This window comes from Nasonia vitripennis (assembly GCF_009193385.2).
Source record: "Nasonia vitripennis strain AsymCx chromosome 1 unlocalized genomic scaffold, Nvit_psr_1.1 chr1_random0007, whole genome shotgun sequence".
Classification (NCBI taxonomy): Eukaryota; Metazoa; Arthropoda; class Insecta; order Hymenoptera; family Pteromalidae; genus Nasonia; species Nasonia vitripennis.
In genome coordinates, this window is record NW_022279594.1 from 1284054 (window position 1) to 1302111 (window position 18058).

Sequence of the window (18058 nt, forward strand, 5' to 3'; positions counted from 1 at the left end):
AATCAATGTTTCAAGTATGCTATACTTTCAGCAATATATCCTAGTGTCAGTAACGCCCATCGAGTTGCTCAATATCGTGTGCATGAAGACAAGTTAAACTTTAGTGATATAGAATTTCCAGTAAAGCTAAAAAATATTGTAAAATTTGAAAAGCTTAATGATATTTCAGTAAATGTATACATGCTGAAGCAATATGGTGCAAAATTCGAAGTATCACCTTGTCATGTTACATCTGAGAAGAAGGATCAACATGTAAATTTGCTCTTGATTCAAGATTTTTACATAAACGAATATGAAGAAAATAATCGTGATGATGATGGAAGCTTACCTAAATACCACTATGTTTGGATTAAAAATATGTCCCGGCTTTTGTGTTCTCAATTATCTAAATCTCATATAAAATCTCACCATTGTGAAAGTTGTTTACAAGTATTTTACAATGAAGAAAGATTGGAATTTCACGAAAATAACTGTAAAAATTTGAATAGTTGCCGGATAAATCTGCCTGACTCTAAGAATAACATTCTTAAATTTGAAGATTATAGTAAGAGTGAAAAAGTGACTTTTGCTATTTATGCAGATTTTGAATGTATGTTAAAGCATACTGGAAATGAAAATGCTTTTCAACTGCATGAAGCGTACAGCATAGGCTACTATATAAAATGTAGCTATGATGATGGATTATCTAGCTATAAATCATACAGACAAGAAAATAGAGATGAAAAGACACCTGCAGAATGGTTTGTTCAAGAGCTGAAATCAATCGGGGAGCAGATTGATCTACTCTACAAAAATCCTAAACCATTAAAACTTACAGACTTGGAAGAATTATCTTTTCGAAGGGCAACGATATGTCATATATATCGAAAACCAATCCATGGTGATGAACTTGCAGTACGAGATAATTGTCATCTTACGGGACGGTATGTTGTCACTTTAATTACTTTGAAAAATTAAATTTACTAAGTTTTTTAGCCTAATTTTTTTTTTCTTCAGTTTCAGAGGTGCAGCTCATAATTCATGTAATTTGAATTATAAGAATTCGAGATTTGTGCCAGTTATTTTTCATAACATCAATTATGACACACACTTCATTTTGAATGAAATCGCTACTCCGCTACTTCTACATTGATGAAAGGACGAGTTTCTCTGATACCTCATAATAAGGAAAAATATATTTCATTTACAAAGTACATTGATGAATTGGACATCAGTTTTAGATTTATAGATTCATGGCGTTTTTTACCATCATCATTGGAGAAACTTGCATCATATCTAGAGAACGTGCCGATAGGAGTAAATGAGTTTCGATCTGATGGATTCACGGATGAAAAAATCAATCTTCTTAGACGCAAAGGCATATTTCCATATGATTTTGTTGATGAATTAGATAAACTAATGACTACAAAACTGCCAGAAAAAAAAAATGAATTTCACAACAAATTAACAGATTCACATATTACTGAGAAAGATTACAATCATGCTGTTCAAGTCTGGAATATGTTTAATATAAAAACTTTAGGTGAATATTCTGATCTATACTTGAAAACGGATGTTTTATTATTGGCTGACGTTTTTGAAAGTTTTCGGGAGACATCTCTTAGAGTATATGATTTATGCCCTGCACATTTTTACACGACTCCTGGACTAACATTTTCAGCAGCTCTTAAAATGACAAAGGTGGAATTGGAGCTTTTTACAGATATTGACATGCTGATGTTTATTGAAGCAGGGATTCGAGGTGGTATAAGCCAATGTTGTAATCTGTATGCCAAGGTAAACAATCCATATATGGGACCTTCATATGATAAGGAGCAGAAAACAAAGACTCTCTTATATTTTGATATAAATAATCTTTATGGATGGGCAATGGTACAACCTTTGCCAGTTGGAAAATTTAAATGGATAGAATATGAGACAAATACATGTTTTTTCAATACAACATACACCAAATTGTATGCTTTGAGCAAGTTAGGTAGAATATCCAACCATTTATAGCTTCCTTGTTTGCTGAATTCTGTCCACATTGCTTTTTTAATGTTCTATTGAATCGTTCGCATATACTTGCATGAAGATTACTATGCGAGGAGTATAAGTGTATATTGTGCTTCTTCATAAGTTTTTGAAAAATTGAATTATAATATTCTTTTCCTTGGTCAATTTGTAGATACTTCGGTACTCGTCCTTCTTTTAGTATTAACTTCATAGCTGTAGTAACATCATTACCACTCTTTGACTTGACTGGCATGGCCCATGCATACTTTGAAAATATATCTATGACAGTGAGTAAGTAATGAAAACCTTTGTTTTCTTTAGAATATGGTATCATTTCTACAAGATCCGCTTGCCAAGTCTCGTCTATTCCACGTATGTCATATTTTCTTCTCTTGTATCACCGACGTGCTGGTTTGTGCTGCTCTTCAGCTACTCTATGACGTTCCATCTTCCTTTACAGTAGATGAAAATCCATCTGGAAATTCGTCTATACGAACTTTTAATTGTTTATTCACTTCTTCAATGATATAATCAACACCAGAGTAATTGCGAAGAGTTGTACTATAAAGATAACGCAATTTTGCATTCACTTCCAATTGATGTTTTTCAACTTGCTGCTTATATTCTTCTATAACTTCACCAATTCCAGCAATTTTAGTAGCTATATAATTTATTTCAGTTTCAGTCAGGACCACAACTCACTTGCGAACCCTCAAGTTTTCTTCCAAATACATCGAGACTCATGGTAGTACTGATGCAAAGAAGAAAGTTGCGTATCAATATATATGCCCAGCTTCACGTAATTCCTCAATAATCGACTGGATTTCATTGACGTGATTATTATTTCCAGCTGATCATTCGGCAATCAATAATCGAAGTCTCTCAGTAAGCTCGTTTGGATCATCCCAGTAGACGAGATCAATGGAAGAATTTTTCTTAGCTATTTTATATTTAGGTATGAGACCTCCTCCGCTGCTACTGTTCTTTTTACGTGGAGTGCTGCGGAACATTGGTGCTAAAATATTCTTATATTTATTACTTCTCGACATTCGTATAGATTCATCTTTGCTGAATTTTTTCCGATGAGCATTTGTTGCTTCCAGAATCTTGCGATAATTTGCACGATCTGATGAGCTCAAAAGAAGATCATCCGGATATTTTTTAAATAGCAATTCCATCAGTCCACTCGTTTTAGGATAACTTTCATTTCTGACTTTGACATATTTATCATCAAATTCAATTTCTGAATCACCAATCATATACACTTCATCAACCTTTCGCACTCCGTATATATTATCAATCGTTCTACGGCTTTTATCTAGCAATGATAAAAAGTCTTCAGCTGATTCATTTTTTCCACTCGCGGATCTAAATGTAGAATTGGTTATTGTGTCATAAACATCATCATCATCATCATCATCATCATCATCATAATCATAAACAATATAATTGTACAACAAGTTTTTCAAGTGGTGAGATGACTGGTTTTAGAGTATCACCGATGACTTTTTCAAAATCATCTTTCTCCTGTTTTAATAAAGTGTAATTTTTTTTAATAGCCTCACGAGCTCGCAAGAGCTCACTAAGAACATTCTTCTCTTTCTTGAAGTCTGACATGCTGACGTGGTGATGTCTACATCTGAACTGCAAGTTTGAGACTCATAATTCCTTTTTTATTGCAAAACAGTCAAATCCTTTTCTGTATCTACCCTCATTCATCGATCTATCTTTGTCAATGACAATGAATCCATATCTATCATTCTTCCAACATTCAGAACAAAGATTTCGAAATTCATTAAAAGTTAAATCGGTGTTCACATGATCTTCATAGATATGTTTAAGATTTACATCATCTTATCGATAAATTACTAACAAATTGACATTATCCCTAATCAAATGTTTTCCTATATGAGCATAACATTGACATAGATAGAAACTATCTACACTTTTATGTCTTCCCATACAGAAGAATGCTCTGACGTTATCCTGCTTCTCACATGCCACATCATCAAAAATCATAATTGAATTTGGAAGGGCTTCATCCGGAGATACTACAGATTCATGCTCACTGAACGAAAGATATGATACTCCTTCAATCGGATCCAGGACATCTTTGAGAAATTGATACTTTGGCTGATTCAAGGATTTAGAGTATACATACAAATTTTCAAACCTAAGACCATTGGGATGTGTTATTAAAGCCAATAAACTATTTGTTTTTCCACAATTCGATGGCCCACAGAATACTGCTCGTATACTATCTGGTAGTAATTCCCCATGACGCTTTTTTCTTTTCTCTTTTCCAAAATCGAAATTTGTCACGAGGAGTTTGACGTTCTGCTCGGTATAATCCATGTTAACTCAACAGAGTCAGATATAACATTGAGCTCTTGAAATATAAACTCCCTTTTTATACCATGAACGTCAGTTGTGAATCAACGCTAGAAGAGAGATGATCATACATAAATCTCAGAAACAGCCGAAAGGCTATGGATTGCTTGATAAAGTTATCAATAACTTACCTGTTGAAATGCATCTTCCTGGATATCAATACTGCGGTCCCGGAACCAAATTGAAAAAGCGAATGAAAAGAGGAGATCCTGGCATTAATCCGCTTGATCAGGCGTGTAAAAAACATGACATTGTTTACTCCGATAAAAACGGAGATCGTAAAGCTGCAGACAAGAAGCTTGTTGAGGAAGCTATGCAACGTGTCAGAGCCAAGGATGCTAGTCTCGGTGAAAAAGCTTTTGCTTTTGCTGTTAGCAATGCTATGAAATTAAAAGGAAAAACTGGAATGGGATTGAAATTTAATAAGTTAGTGACTGTAGCTAAAAAATCAATGACAGCAAGTAAACATTCTCGCAAGGTTATTCAATCAGCCTTGAAGGGTGCACGTCAAGCTGTTAAAAGTGTAGGTGGAAAGAAAAAAGTTATCATTCCACGTGTTCTGCCGCTTCCATAAAAAATTGGTGGAGTTCTTCCTTTTCTCATTCCATTGTTCGCAGGACTAAGTGACACCGGTGCTCTAGCAGGAGGTGCTGCTGGAATAGCTAAAGCAGTTAATGATGCTAAAGCTGCGCAGAAAAATCATGAAGAAAGTAAGAGGCATAATAAGACCATAGAAGCTATTGCTTTAGGCAAAGGTCTTCATCTTAAGCCCTATAAAACTTGAATGGGATTATTTATGAAACCTCATATCGGCAGTGGTCATCAAGTCAGTAGAAAAAAAAACTTCGATTTAACTTTGCCAAATCATGCACTGACTGACTATGATCTAAAAAAATATGCTCAGTTGATGAAAATCTCAGATTTCCGAGGTGTTTTCATGAGAAATAATCTACCTCCCGGCGGTCCATGGCATAATGAGTCATCAGTGGTAAACTTGGACGACTTTCAAAATAGAGGCACTCACTGGGTTTGCTATCGCAAACGTGGTCCTGAAGTGATTTATTTTGATAGTTTTGGCGATCTTAAACCTCCTAAAGATCTCATGTTGTATTTTAACGTGAAAGAAGTGAAATACAACTATAAAAGATATCAAAATTTTGACTCATTTATATGTGGCCATCTTTGTCTTTTTTTCTTAGCTGGGAGACTATAAAAGACGTGCTCACTGACGAATGGAATCATTATCTTCCGATCAGTCACGGAAGATAGCTTCACTCTGAGTCTCTCAGGAAATTCATCTGTCTTAGAAGCGCAATATTTTCCTTCGATTGAACTACCGAAGCATAAAAATTTTGTCTTGGGTTTAGTTGAACTTTTATCATTTAACTCTATTCCCAATGTTGACTATTCAAATAATAAACTGCATTTAAACGGAGATATTATTATTAATATTCCTACTGGCAGTTATGAGATTGATGCTATTAATCAATTTTTACAAACAACTTTGAAATCTAAAGGAATCGAATTCTCTTTGGAAGCTAACAACAATACGCTTAGAAGTGAAATTCTCTGCAGTCATCAGATAGATCTCACACCTCACGATTCCATAGGCAGTCTCCTTGGCTTTGCTCCTCGCACTCTCGAAGAGAACATTCAACACAGCTCTGATTTACCAGTGAAAATATTGAGAATGAATGCACTCAGAGTTAAGTGCAATATTACTGGAGGTGCTTATATCAATAATAAGAAAGTTCATACAATCCATGAGTTATTTCCCAGAGTGCCTCCGGGATATAAAATCATAGAAGTTCCGTCACACGTCATGTATCTACCGGTCAGTGTCAAGTGCATAGATCATCTACAAATTCAAATTGTCGATCAGGATGGAAATTTGGTGAATTTTCCAGGAGAGGAAATCACTATTAGACTTCACATCAAATCTGTATAATGGGCATCGTTTACAATTCTGGATCATATATAAATCAGTCATCATGGCAACCAGTCATCAGTCGACCGAAGAAACTCAAACCGTTAACACGCGAGAGCATTTAGTTTCTGAAAAGTCTAGGACTAAAAGTTCGTGGAAAAAATTCACGTGTATAATTCTTTGCTGCTTCCAGAAAATGGACGAAATTCTAAGCATTCGATCAGGTGTCGTATTCGATGAGTCTATTGCTCATTACGAAGTACACGCACATCAACCATACTCATTATTAAGCTTTGACAACAGCGATGAAATTCGTATTTCTATCCAACATCAAGATCTATGTCTCTTACCATCTCGCAGCTCTATCCATATATGTGGAAAATTGCAAGTAAAAGGTAGATCAGCAGCACTTGTTAAAACTAAATTTATCAACAATGGCATTTGTCATCTGTTTGATGAAATTCGTTATGAGATTAATGCTGTGGAGATAGATAAAAGTAAAAATATTGGTCTGAGCAGTGTTATGAAAGGATTGATTTCATTTAACATAAATCAGAATGATATGCTGGAGAATGCGGGCTGGCTTGGTATTCAAGACGATATCCAATCGGTCGTAGATGACAAAGGAAATTTTGACGTTGCGATTCCACTGAGTATGATTTTGGGTTTTGCAGAAGACTATAAAAAGATAATAGTTAATATGAAGCATGAGCTCATTCTCACAAGATCGAGAAGCGACTTGAACGTAATAATCCAGGAAGGCGCTGCAGCATCTGGTGTAACTACTTATGAAGATTACGAAGTAAAAGTATCAAAGATAGAGTGGTTGATGCCATATGTTGTTGCATCTGATAAACAAAAAATCCAGCTATTGAATTTCATTGGTAAAGATAATCCTATCTCCATGTGTTTCCGTTCTTGGGAGTTATTTGAATATCCTCTTCTCCCAAGCACTACTAAACACGTCTGGACAGTGAAAACATCAAATCAATTGGAAAAACCTCGTTTTGTGATTCTTGGACTGCAAACAAAGAGAAAATCAATGAGAACTGCAAACGCCAGTCGATTTGACCATTGTGAGTTGAGTAATGTGAAACTTTTCTTGAATTCACAATATTATCCATACAACAATATGAATCTCGACATAGCTAAAAATCAGTTTGCCATTCTCTATGATATGTACGCTAATTTTCAAAAATCCTACTATGGAAGAGATCCGCAACCGCTGCTGACAAAGTCTTCGTTTCTCAACTTTGCACCACTCGTAGTTATTGACTGTTCACGACAACGAATCTCTCAAGGCTATAAAAGATTTTCCTGCTAACACTTCAGCCTACTATCTGATCTTACACGATCGCATCGTTCAGTACAATCCTATTAGTGGAGATGTCAAGAAGCTCGTCTAAGCTGCATCGGAAAATGGAGTATGCAGTAGACATGACTGGTTTCAAGCAAACCAAAGAAGATTATATTCTAAAGGAATTAGCAATCATATCTCTCAAGGAAAATAGTGCAGATCCTATTGTTCTAACATTCAAAAATCCCTTCTCGTGGAAAAAACTCTCAGACAAAATGCAAAGGGAAAACAAATGGCTCAAACATAATTATCATGGCATCAGGTGGAAAACGGATGGACATGACTACTCTCAAATTGGAAACTTGCTTCGTGACGCTTTACATGATGCATCAAAAATTGTTGTCATGGGTGCATTAAAACAGAAATGGTTTCAACGATTCAAATTTCCTGTTCACAATATTGAACAGTATGGCTATCCGTCAAAACCATCTTTTAAGTGCGTCACAGTATGCACAAATCATAATCCAAGCTATAAGACGACCTATGCATTGCACAACGTCAAACTCATGAAATTGTTCTATCAGCATAAACTGTAAAGTAAAATAAAAAAATAATTAAAAAAAAAGTAGAGAACGTTATAGGCATTCCAAAACATAATAGAGAGAGAGGAAAAATTATCCCCACTCTCTCATCGGGTACGAAAACACTCTGAGAGGAGAGGGGGTGTTTTAGTATGCCTATGTTCTGGTATGCCTATAGCCTATCTACTTTTGTGATTTCTTCTTAAGTGTAAATACATGTGTGGTCTCTCTCTCTCTCTCTCTCTTTCTCTCTTATTTTATATATAATGATAAAAAATGCTTAATCTAGTTACGGATTCTTATTGTTTTTATAAGCTATATAAAAATTTATTGTAATTAAGAGGTAACAATAGGTATAATATGAAAAATATAATTAGTAATTAACTTGATTTGTTTGTATGCTGTGTATAAATATAAATTTTTTTTTGTATTTGGTGAAATTAAATTTTTTGTATGATTTTCTTTTAATTGTAACTTTCTACATATCATCGATTGTCGAATCGAGCTTGGTGTAAATTATTTATTTATAATTATTTATATTAATGGCTCCAAATTAAAGGTGTAAACGAATTTGGCAATTGTAATTAAATGAAATTTGATAGTGTTAAGAATAGAAGCTAAGAATGACCGTAGTTCTATCTCATGCGAATATCAAGAGAAATGAGATTTTTCAGAATATACTGCTGTGAGATCGTAGAGATTGTTCACTGGTTGCTGACTGTGTCTTTTTTGATATTGTTTGAGTGCAAAAATTTGTATGCTTTTTGTTGCATATTAGAAAAACATTAGTTCATGTTTTTCCGTGAGGGACGCATAAAAATGCTGAACTGTTAACATTGCACTGATAAGGTCGAAGATTTGTGAACAATCAAATAAACGCTCGTGATGTGAGACTATTAATAGTCGTGCTTTATTTTGTGCTCATATAAGTATATTGAGCTTTGCTTTTGAGCGACAGCCATTAAATTCTTTTTTATTTTCTCATGCCATTGGATAATCGCTAAGCCTGATACGAGTATCTTATACTCCTATGCACCTTGATTTCAATTTGTTTGCTATTTGCGTAAGTACTATTCGCGAGAATATTTAAACCTTATCGTTTCGACTATCGGATCATGTATTTTTTTATATATTGTAACGGTTGCCAGTGCAATTAACGCACGTTGAGCACGTTACGACGTCTCTCCGGGACAGAATCAACATTCTGTATAATACTTCTGTTGTTACAGCTACTAAAGGCGCAGCATGTGAGAGAGTAAGAGAGACAGAGAGAGAATAAGCATCGAGAGAGATTTAAATTCAGCAACGTACAATGTTGCCATCTGCTCGCACACTGCTGTCAAGAGTTGACAACAGTGTGTCAGAGGGCATAGGTAAATCTGTGCTCGCGCTAGCGAGCCATTCCGAGTCGCGTTCGCGAATAGACACTCTGCGATTGCGATTATTGTGTGCGAGGGTTGCGAGGTCAACCGAACCGAGGACAATCCGTCCGAGACTATCTTCGCGTGGGTTAGAACGGCCATGCCGGCCACGTACATCTGTAAGTACTAGTTCTTATCAACTCTCGCTTACTCGGGCGACTTTAAGCCTCCTCTCTCCCTCACCTCCACTACATGCTGGTAGCTGGCATGCGCCCGTCTGGCGCGCTTGTGTAAGCCAAGCGCCAATAAACAGTTAGTCTAAGTTTTACAATAATCCGCGAGTGTTCATTGACTTTTCCTCCTTTTGAATCCACGTCCTGAGTACTACTATCACCGCCGCGTGTTCATACGTCTTTACGTCCATACGCGGATAGATTATAGTCGGTAGAATCTAGTGCCTTCTGCACAGCCGACGGAAACGGTGAATAGTAGCATAAACAACAAACAACTTAAAATAATAATGACGGCCGAGCTACCGTCATAATATTTAATTCAACTTTTAATATGAATATTTGATGAATTCACACAGTAATTTCGAAAAAGGGAAAGGGTATAATATGCAATTATAAATGTAGGTAAACATTAATGTCTATAAGTGAGTTACTGTGTGGATCCATTGTTTTTGCAACTAACGTTCTTATCGCGCATGCAACTTCCAATGAATTTATTATTTAATTACGTGTAATAATTTTTTTTTTGATACTTTCATGTATGAATTAACCGTTTAACTATGCAATTTTCATTGTAAGTTGCGCGTACGAAACCTTGAAAGCGGTTTGATATTATTGTCTTATAAATATTTTAATGTGATTATTTTCTGCCGCCGCGTGAGTTTGATTATATTGAATTCCCTATTTTAATATTTTAAGTGAAAGATTATGATGAACGATTTCAGTTGTTGGTTTTATTGTTACGTAGTCTACATTTAAAAAAATTTTTTTTTATTTATCTTTGCGTTAACATGAAATTGCGTGAATATTAATTTACTAAAATAATGATATTTATATTTAAATATTTTGTAACTAAAATGTTTGAAGTTTTTACTGACTTTGAGACTTGATCTCATACAAGTGTATACTGTATATGCATTGAAATGTCGTGATTTTAGTAAATTTGAATAATAATAATTAGTTATAATCTAATGCTATCATAGCCCATACCTTACATACTTCCTCATACCTCGTTCGGACTACATATTTCACTAATCACTTTCACTTTGGCTGCTGCAGCTGCAGGTAGGACCCATGTAAGAATCCTCGCATGTGTCGCAGCTGGTACTTGTTGCCTCTGTTAAGGTTTCCTTACTCTCCCTCCACTGCTGTGTTGTTTGTGAGGTAGATTGGAATGGTGCAGCTTGGGTAGTTGATCTGGCCGAGTTCACATGTGCCATGTGCACGTGCACCACGACATTGGATTTAACTCTTGGTTTGTTGCTCTTGCTGCAGGATCTTGAATCTATCATTTGTATTGGCACATGTCCTGCAAACGAACAGCGGTCCTTGCTGTATTTCGTGCCTTGTCATGCATAAATTATGCGTATGATTACTGCATAATCTGCATATCCACCACTGTTCATTTCAAACGTCCATGTTTTCTTCTGCTTCCTCCTCCTTTGATTTCCTGAATCTGGTGCCGCACCTCACGCACTGTGTACCCTGCCCTACAGATGGGACCGCAAAGGATTCTCTTTCGGCCGCTAGATGTTTGATGGCCGAGACTGGATTAGCGCCTATGCGGGAGGCGAGCGGTGCGCTTTTCGAACTGCGCTCATCACTGCTGCTATACTTTATAACCTCCGGGTTTGGGAATGCATCCCTATGTGCGCACATTTTTGTTTTACGGAGAAATTCACTTTTCACCGCTTTCTTAAACTTTTCCTTCTCACTATTCCGTTTTCGCTTTAATTTTCTCTTTTCCTCTCTCCTTACTCTCCTAAGTGCACTTTTCTTTTTCTTGATTGTATTCTCACTGGCGCAATTTGAAGATTGGTCGGATATTGTATCTGTGTAAATTGTGGCCTTGCCCTGTGTGCCACTAGTTGACGGGACAGGTTGCAGTGTCTTCTCCTCCTCTTCTTCTACTTTCTTTAAAATGTTGTTTGCAATAAGTTCCAAGTTTAGCATGGACACTCTCAAATTGCAGACGGCAGCCTCCAGCATGTTTTTGGTTGCGGTGTCGTCAAGCGTTAAGTCTTCCAGTAACGTTGATTGAACTTCGAGAGAGTCGATGATTTTACTATATGGTGTATTTTCTCCATGTTGGTTAGGAACATTCGAGCGATGTGTTGCGTGTGACGGTTCGAGGAGTACTGATTTTTTTGAGGCTCGTCATTGTTTATAAAATCGGGCAGTGCATGGTGTGTTTTATTTTTATGCTGAGGGCTCGAATTGTCGAAGAGCTCTCTGATTCTGGGTATAGTTGACATCCGACGCCCGCAATGGGATCGGCATAGGAGCACTTATTGTCCATGGAATTTGAGGGTCGTAAAGCGGCTGCATTCTTTCTTGGCTGTTAATTCTGCTTAAAGTCGAGTCTTATAACATGGCTGTTTGTCGCGTTTTCCGGTGTGGCTGAAACTGTTAATAATTTTAGTATTTGCGACCCCCCCCCCCCCCGGGATTGCGCATTTCCAAACTATGATTATAAACAGTGCAATGCTTGCTAGCGTATATCCTGAGATTTGAACTGTCTTTTAATTGTTTCGAAATTGCTATTAGCTTTGTGAAACTCTGATAGAGATTTGGCTTTTTGTATGATGTCATGAAAACTTGAGCCTGTGCTGAGTGTATCAGTATGTATTTTGTGTAAATTCTTTGCTTCGAGAGCTATCTCGCTCTCTATTATTTCGTTTAAATAAGATGAAAAAATTTTGGCTTCCGGTGTACTGTTAAGCATAGTATAAATATCAATAGTTATGTTAGGGTAAAATATTTCAATTGTTTGTAAGTTATAGGTTCTAGACGCAGTAAACCTTGCGTTGTTAGTGTGAGCCGTACAGCCCGCGTTTAAACGCAAGATACCAGTTCCGTTTAATTCATGTGTTGAATGTACTGATCTTTGGCATTGTATGAATAAGGTTTCGGAGTTGATAGTTGAGAATAGCCAATATGTATCGTGTAATTGAATTAATTTTATGTTGCAGTCTGTTATATTAAAACTCGTGTCCTTGATGGCGAACTTTATTTCACAGGCCACATTCTTTCTTATCTCGCGTACCAGTTCGGTATTTTTGCAAACTATGAGATCATTGAAATTTTTGCATTTTTCAAGATTTTCAGCTGTAATGGGAATGTAGTTGTGTTTATTTAGGCTAATAGCGAAAAATTGGGTTTCGGGCCAGATGTATGCGAAAATATTTAATAGATTTTTCAGATTTTGTTTATTTGGGGAAGCTTTGTATAGAAGATATTCTTGTAAGTCAAGAAGAGGTATCGAAAGGTGATAGATCAATTTATAGTTAGAATAGAATATTGATAAATCCGAGATTTTCATTAATTGAATTATTGTGTCGATTTTGTCGCTGCTCGGAAAAATCGCACCCGGGACAGTTTCTCATACTAATTCGGCTGACTTATAAATTAGGTCCGGAGATAGAAAACGCGGGTGTATTGCGCCCTGTGAGGCGAATAATATAGCGTCTGTAAACATTTCTGTGTCAAGTTTGTATTGAGTGACAGATAGGCCTAGAATTTGTGTTGCTATCTGAAGTGTGTCTCTTTTGTAGTAATAGTCAAACGATTTAGAAATGTTCGAAACCACACTAGTTAATTTATTTATTTTGATATTCATTTCCTGAAATTCCGTTTCTACCAATTCCGTTTGTTGAGCTAACAGCTTCGCTGTCTTGCGCGTGTCGTTGGATGATAATTTAATTAAATTTTCCATATCTCTTTGTGCTTTTTCATCCATTGTGCCGAATAAATTCCGAATAAAATCTGCTTATTTGACCAATGAATGACAGAACAGACCTGCGTTGTCTTGATGTTTTTGATAAATCAAGGCCAACTAGCAATTCTATAACTTTTTCGGATTGCATTTTGGTCTCTTGGATTTGCCCAATATAGCTTTTGATTAGTTGGTTATGCGGGCAGACTGATGAAGTTTTGTCACACAAAGATTGTATGGTCTTGCATTGAAGGAGAATGGCGCTTTTAAAGGGACAGAAAAAGAAAACTGGCTGAATAGGCCATGTGCTCGGGGTTTCGAGAAAGGTCTAGTCGTAAAACGATCGGTTGGGTTTTTCCCGTACGTGTGGCGGGAAGGGAAAGAAAGGTTAGTCGTTTTATGAGTTTATAGCTGTCCGGCTTGGGTGATTGATATTAAGATTTTTTTGTTTCATTGTTTTTTTTATTAGATTTCCCTAGTTTACATTTAATATTAACCGTGAAAATAACGATAATAATAATAATAATAATAATAATAATAATAATAATAATAATAATAATAATAATAATAATAATAATAATAATAATAATAATAATAATAATAATCCCATCGGTATGTCCGCTCCTTGTTGTAGGCGGTTGCTTTAACATCTTCGCAACCTGCCGGCTGATGGGCTTACGATAGCAGCAGTCCCTTGAGGGAGTGAATGTATGGCATTCTGGTGGGAGTGTAAATGAGGGACGATTGAACGAAACTCCTTAAAAAGAGTATCTCGATGAATCAGCGCACGGAGCGGAGATGAGCTGCAGTAGCAGAAAGGGAAACCGAATATGCAAGCTGCATGCCAACCACAGTCGGAGCCGTAGGTCCTTTAAAAAGACCTTGACCGGCCACACAGAGACGCAGGAAGGCACGTACTATCGAAGACCTCTATAAACGGGTGTTCTTTCAGAAGCGAAATCACACGCGGAGCACAAGCCGGGACTATGCCCTTTCTGCGGCGACCCCGCAGCATGGTAGCGTCTTGGTGGAGAGAATTGTTGATGCATGATTGAGGGGGTCCTATAAACGGATATCTCCCGGACGTATCAGAGTGATAGATGGGAGTGTCTTGTTGTCGTCTAAGTCAGGGGAAGGCTGCTCTCAAACCAATCAAGCGGACCGCCGTGTTGGCCGTGCGGTGCGACCCATGAGCTGCCAAAAGGAGATCCTGGATGGGGAGACGATCTTAGGCTGCGTGCTGAAGTGACTCGAGCCACCTTTGGCTCCCGCTGACGGCAAGACGGGAGATCGGTTGCCTAGCCAGCACCGATCAATCGGCTTGGCGAGTGCCTGCTGTCGTGTAACGCCTGTTGTAAACTCTCTAGAGAGCTGAACACTTTTGTTCGGGGGTGGGAAGCTCGAAAGAGCGGAGGTGGGCTAGTGCGGCAGTGGGTTCTATATCCTGGTATGATGTACCCAGTCTGGCATCGCCTGCAGGCATGTGTTGGGACCATGTCAGCTGCCTCCATAGACGGGGGGATCCAGGGGGTCGGATACATACCAGGACGAAGTTTGATTTCAGCATGGATGAGGCAACCGAACGGAGCAATTTGAGGATGGAGGAGTACGGCGTGCCTGCAGACGGAGATGCGGTCAGCGGAGGTAAAAGTAAGAACCTGGTAGGTAGCCTGGCTACTATAAATGACACCGCGGCACAAAATCGTAAAGGGACGGGCGATATAATCGGAGGGTTGCCACAAAACTGGGAGGCTGCAGAGAGGAAGTTGGAAGACCAACTACTCATAATACGCAACAACCTGGTGAAGATGAAGGCGAAGACAAACGTCCAAAAGAATGTCAGTCGCGTCATTACGGATGGAATGTGTGAGATCTATAAAGCTGTTGAGGTTGGGATGCATGAACTCCAACGTATGAAGCAACTGCGACAGACTCTCACAGAAATACAAAGGACGGACACGGAAAAAACGCCACGAACTAAACGTAAATGGGACAGACAAACCCCGACTCCGGAACCGGGAACTTCAGACAAGCAGGAGTTACCGGCAAAGGATACGTGGACAACCGCCACGAAACGAAAGAAACGAAAGGCGGCCACGGAAACAGAGACAAATGCTACTGAAGCAAACAGGACAAAGACAAAAGAGCCCACGGCGCGCAAGACAGATCGCCCAAACCTGAAACCCAGGCGAAGCGCGATTTTGATCAAGCCAGCAGAGGGCAAGACGCACGCGGACGTTCTACTTTCTATGCGACAGAGAGTGAATTTGACGGACAGTAAAGTGGACATGCGAGCTATTCGTAAGACCAAAGACGGTTCTGTATTGCTACAGCTTGACAAAGAACAGGAGCGACAGGTATTCCAGCAGACGTTACAAAACGTACTGGGACAGACTGCCACAGTGAGGGACGTGACTTCCAAGGTGACACTGGAATTCATGGACCTGGACTGCGTCACAACAGTACAGGACGTCGAGGACGCGATCAACCGCGAAACGGGGACCACGACTGATCGAAATGTCCACATCTTTGACGCGAATAACCGCGGACAAGCCCTAGCTGTCTGTGAGTTTGACGCGAAGGAGGCAACGGATCTACTTAAGAAAGGCCGAATTAAAATCGGGTGGATTAATTGCCGGATCAGACCCAGGCTTCGCGTTCCGAGGTGCTACAGGTGCCTTGGCTATGGACACGTGAGGGTTGACTGCAAAGGACCGGACAGACAAGAGTGCTGCTAGAAATGCGGCCGAAAGGGGCATGTAGGCAAGGCGTGCACAAGCGCGTCTTCCTGCATTCTCTGCGCGGGGCGAGCCAACCAAGATCTAGCACACGTGCCTGGCACGGCCTCGTGCGCAGCATTTAAGGCAGCTCTGACTGAATACAGGACGAAACAGACAAAATGGACCTGACAATACTCCAATGCAACCTGAACGGGAGCAGCTTCGCACATTCGCTGCTCCCACAAATTGCGGCGGAAATGGACGCGGACGTACTCGTGATAAGCGAACAGTACAGAAACCGAATAGACAGTGGGGCCGGAGAAGACTATTCTTGTACAAGGGTGGGCTCTGTCACTATTGTCAGTGTCTACCTTTCTCCGAACAATAGCGCGCGCGAATACGAAGACAAGCTAAAAGTCCTGGAAGACGTCGTAAGAGACCTTACTGGCGATGTAATCAAGGCGGGCGATTTTAACGCGAGAGCGATCGAATGGGGGATGCCTACGACGAACAGACGAGGACGACTGATTCTACAAATGGCCGTCCGACTAGAATTGGAAGTCGTAAATGACGGAAACATGACCACCTACAAACGACCCGGTTTTGGTAATTCTATACCAGATATAACCCTAGCCACGGACAGGATATTGACAAGGCTGAGGGGATGGAAAGTGATCGAGGACTACACAGCCAGTGATCACCAGTACATCGTCTTCAACCTGACTAATGACGCCACGTCGAGGCAAAGACAGAGCATGCGGACAACACGATGGGACATTGGACGCATAAACAGGGACGAAATCAAGAGACAACTGCGGAACGTAGTAATACCTTCTGCGGATTTGTCTCAAGGGCGGGCGGACCGAGCCGAGGCTGAACGGAGTGCTAATGATCTGGAAAAGTATCTGCAGGGCATCTCCGAGGCCGCGATGCCACGGAAACGATACAGACAGGACAGAAGGCAGACCTACTGGTGGACGCAGGAAATTGCCGAAATCAGAAAAGCATGCCTCCGACACCGCAGACTAGCGGGAAGGGAACGGGACCCGGACGAAAGAGAGGCTATCTCGCGGGAATACAAGCTCGCGAGACGGCTACTTAGACAGACGATCAACAGCACGAAACAACGGCGTTGGAGACGACTGGAAGACGAAGTAGAGTCAGACCTCTGGGGGGAAGGCTATAAGATTGTGACTCGCAAACTTGGCGCCTGGAATCCCCCCGAGACGAAGGACGCGGATACATTGGTGAGGATTGTCCACGATCTCTTTCCTACTCACCAGGACAGAACGGACGATACGGACATGGACAACGCAGTGGAATGTCCACTTTTCACGGTGGCGGAGCTTGAGAGTGCTGCAGCCAAACTGAAGCCTCGAAAGGCCCCGGGACCTGACCGCGTGCCTGGGGAGCTGCTATAGATCATCGTAGCTGAACAGCCCGATGCGCTATTGAGGCTCTACAACGGCTGTCTGACGGCGGGAGTGTTTGGTGGGCCTTGAAAGTGCGCGCGGCTGGTCCTCATTGCCAAAGGTAAGAGGGTCCCTGCTTCGTCGTCCTTCTATAGGCCTCTAAGTCTCCTGAACACGCCGGGTAAATTGTACGAATTACTGCTACGATCGAGACTGTTGCAAGCAGTGGAAGCTGTCGGAGACCTCTCGGACCGACAGCACGGATTTAGACGAGGACACTCAACAATAGGAGCTATAACACACGTAATACAGATTGTGGACAGGACAAACGACATATGTCATGGAGCCAAAACACTGGTACTCTTGGCAACGCTGGACGTACGGAACACTTAATTTAATTTTAATATAAATTTAATATAAGCTTGATTT

General features: G+C 39.6%; 1 protein-coding gene across 1 annotated transcript; it reads left to right on the forward strand.

The window, feature by feature from the left end:
• Positions 1 to 16396: 16396 nt before the first annotated feature.
• Positions 16397 to 17638, forward strand: LOC116417738. Its single transcript, XM_031932554.1, has one exon. It carries the CDS (start codon positions 16397 to 16399, stop codon positions 17636 to 17638), a length of 1242 nt encoding a protein of 413 aa, XP_031788414.1.
• Positions 17639 to 18058: the final 420 nt, after the last annotated feature.

Bases quoted from the DNA above. Each gene is read 5' to 3' on its own strand.
- LOC116417738 (XM_031932554.1), top strand. From the start codon at position 16,397: ATGGACCTGACAATACTCCAATGCAACCTGAACGGGAGCAGCTTCGCA.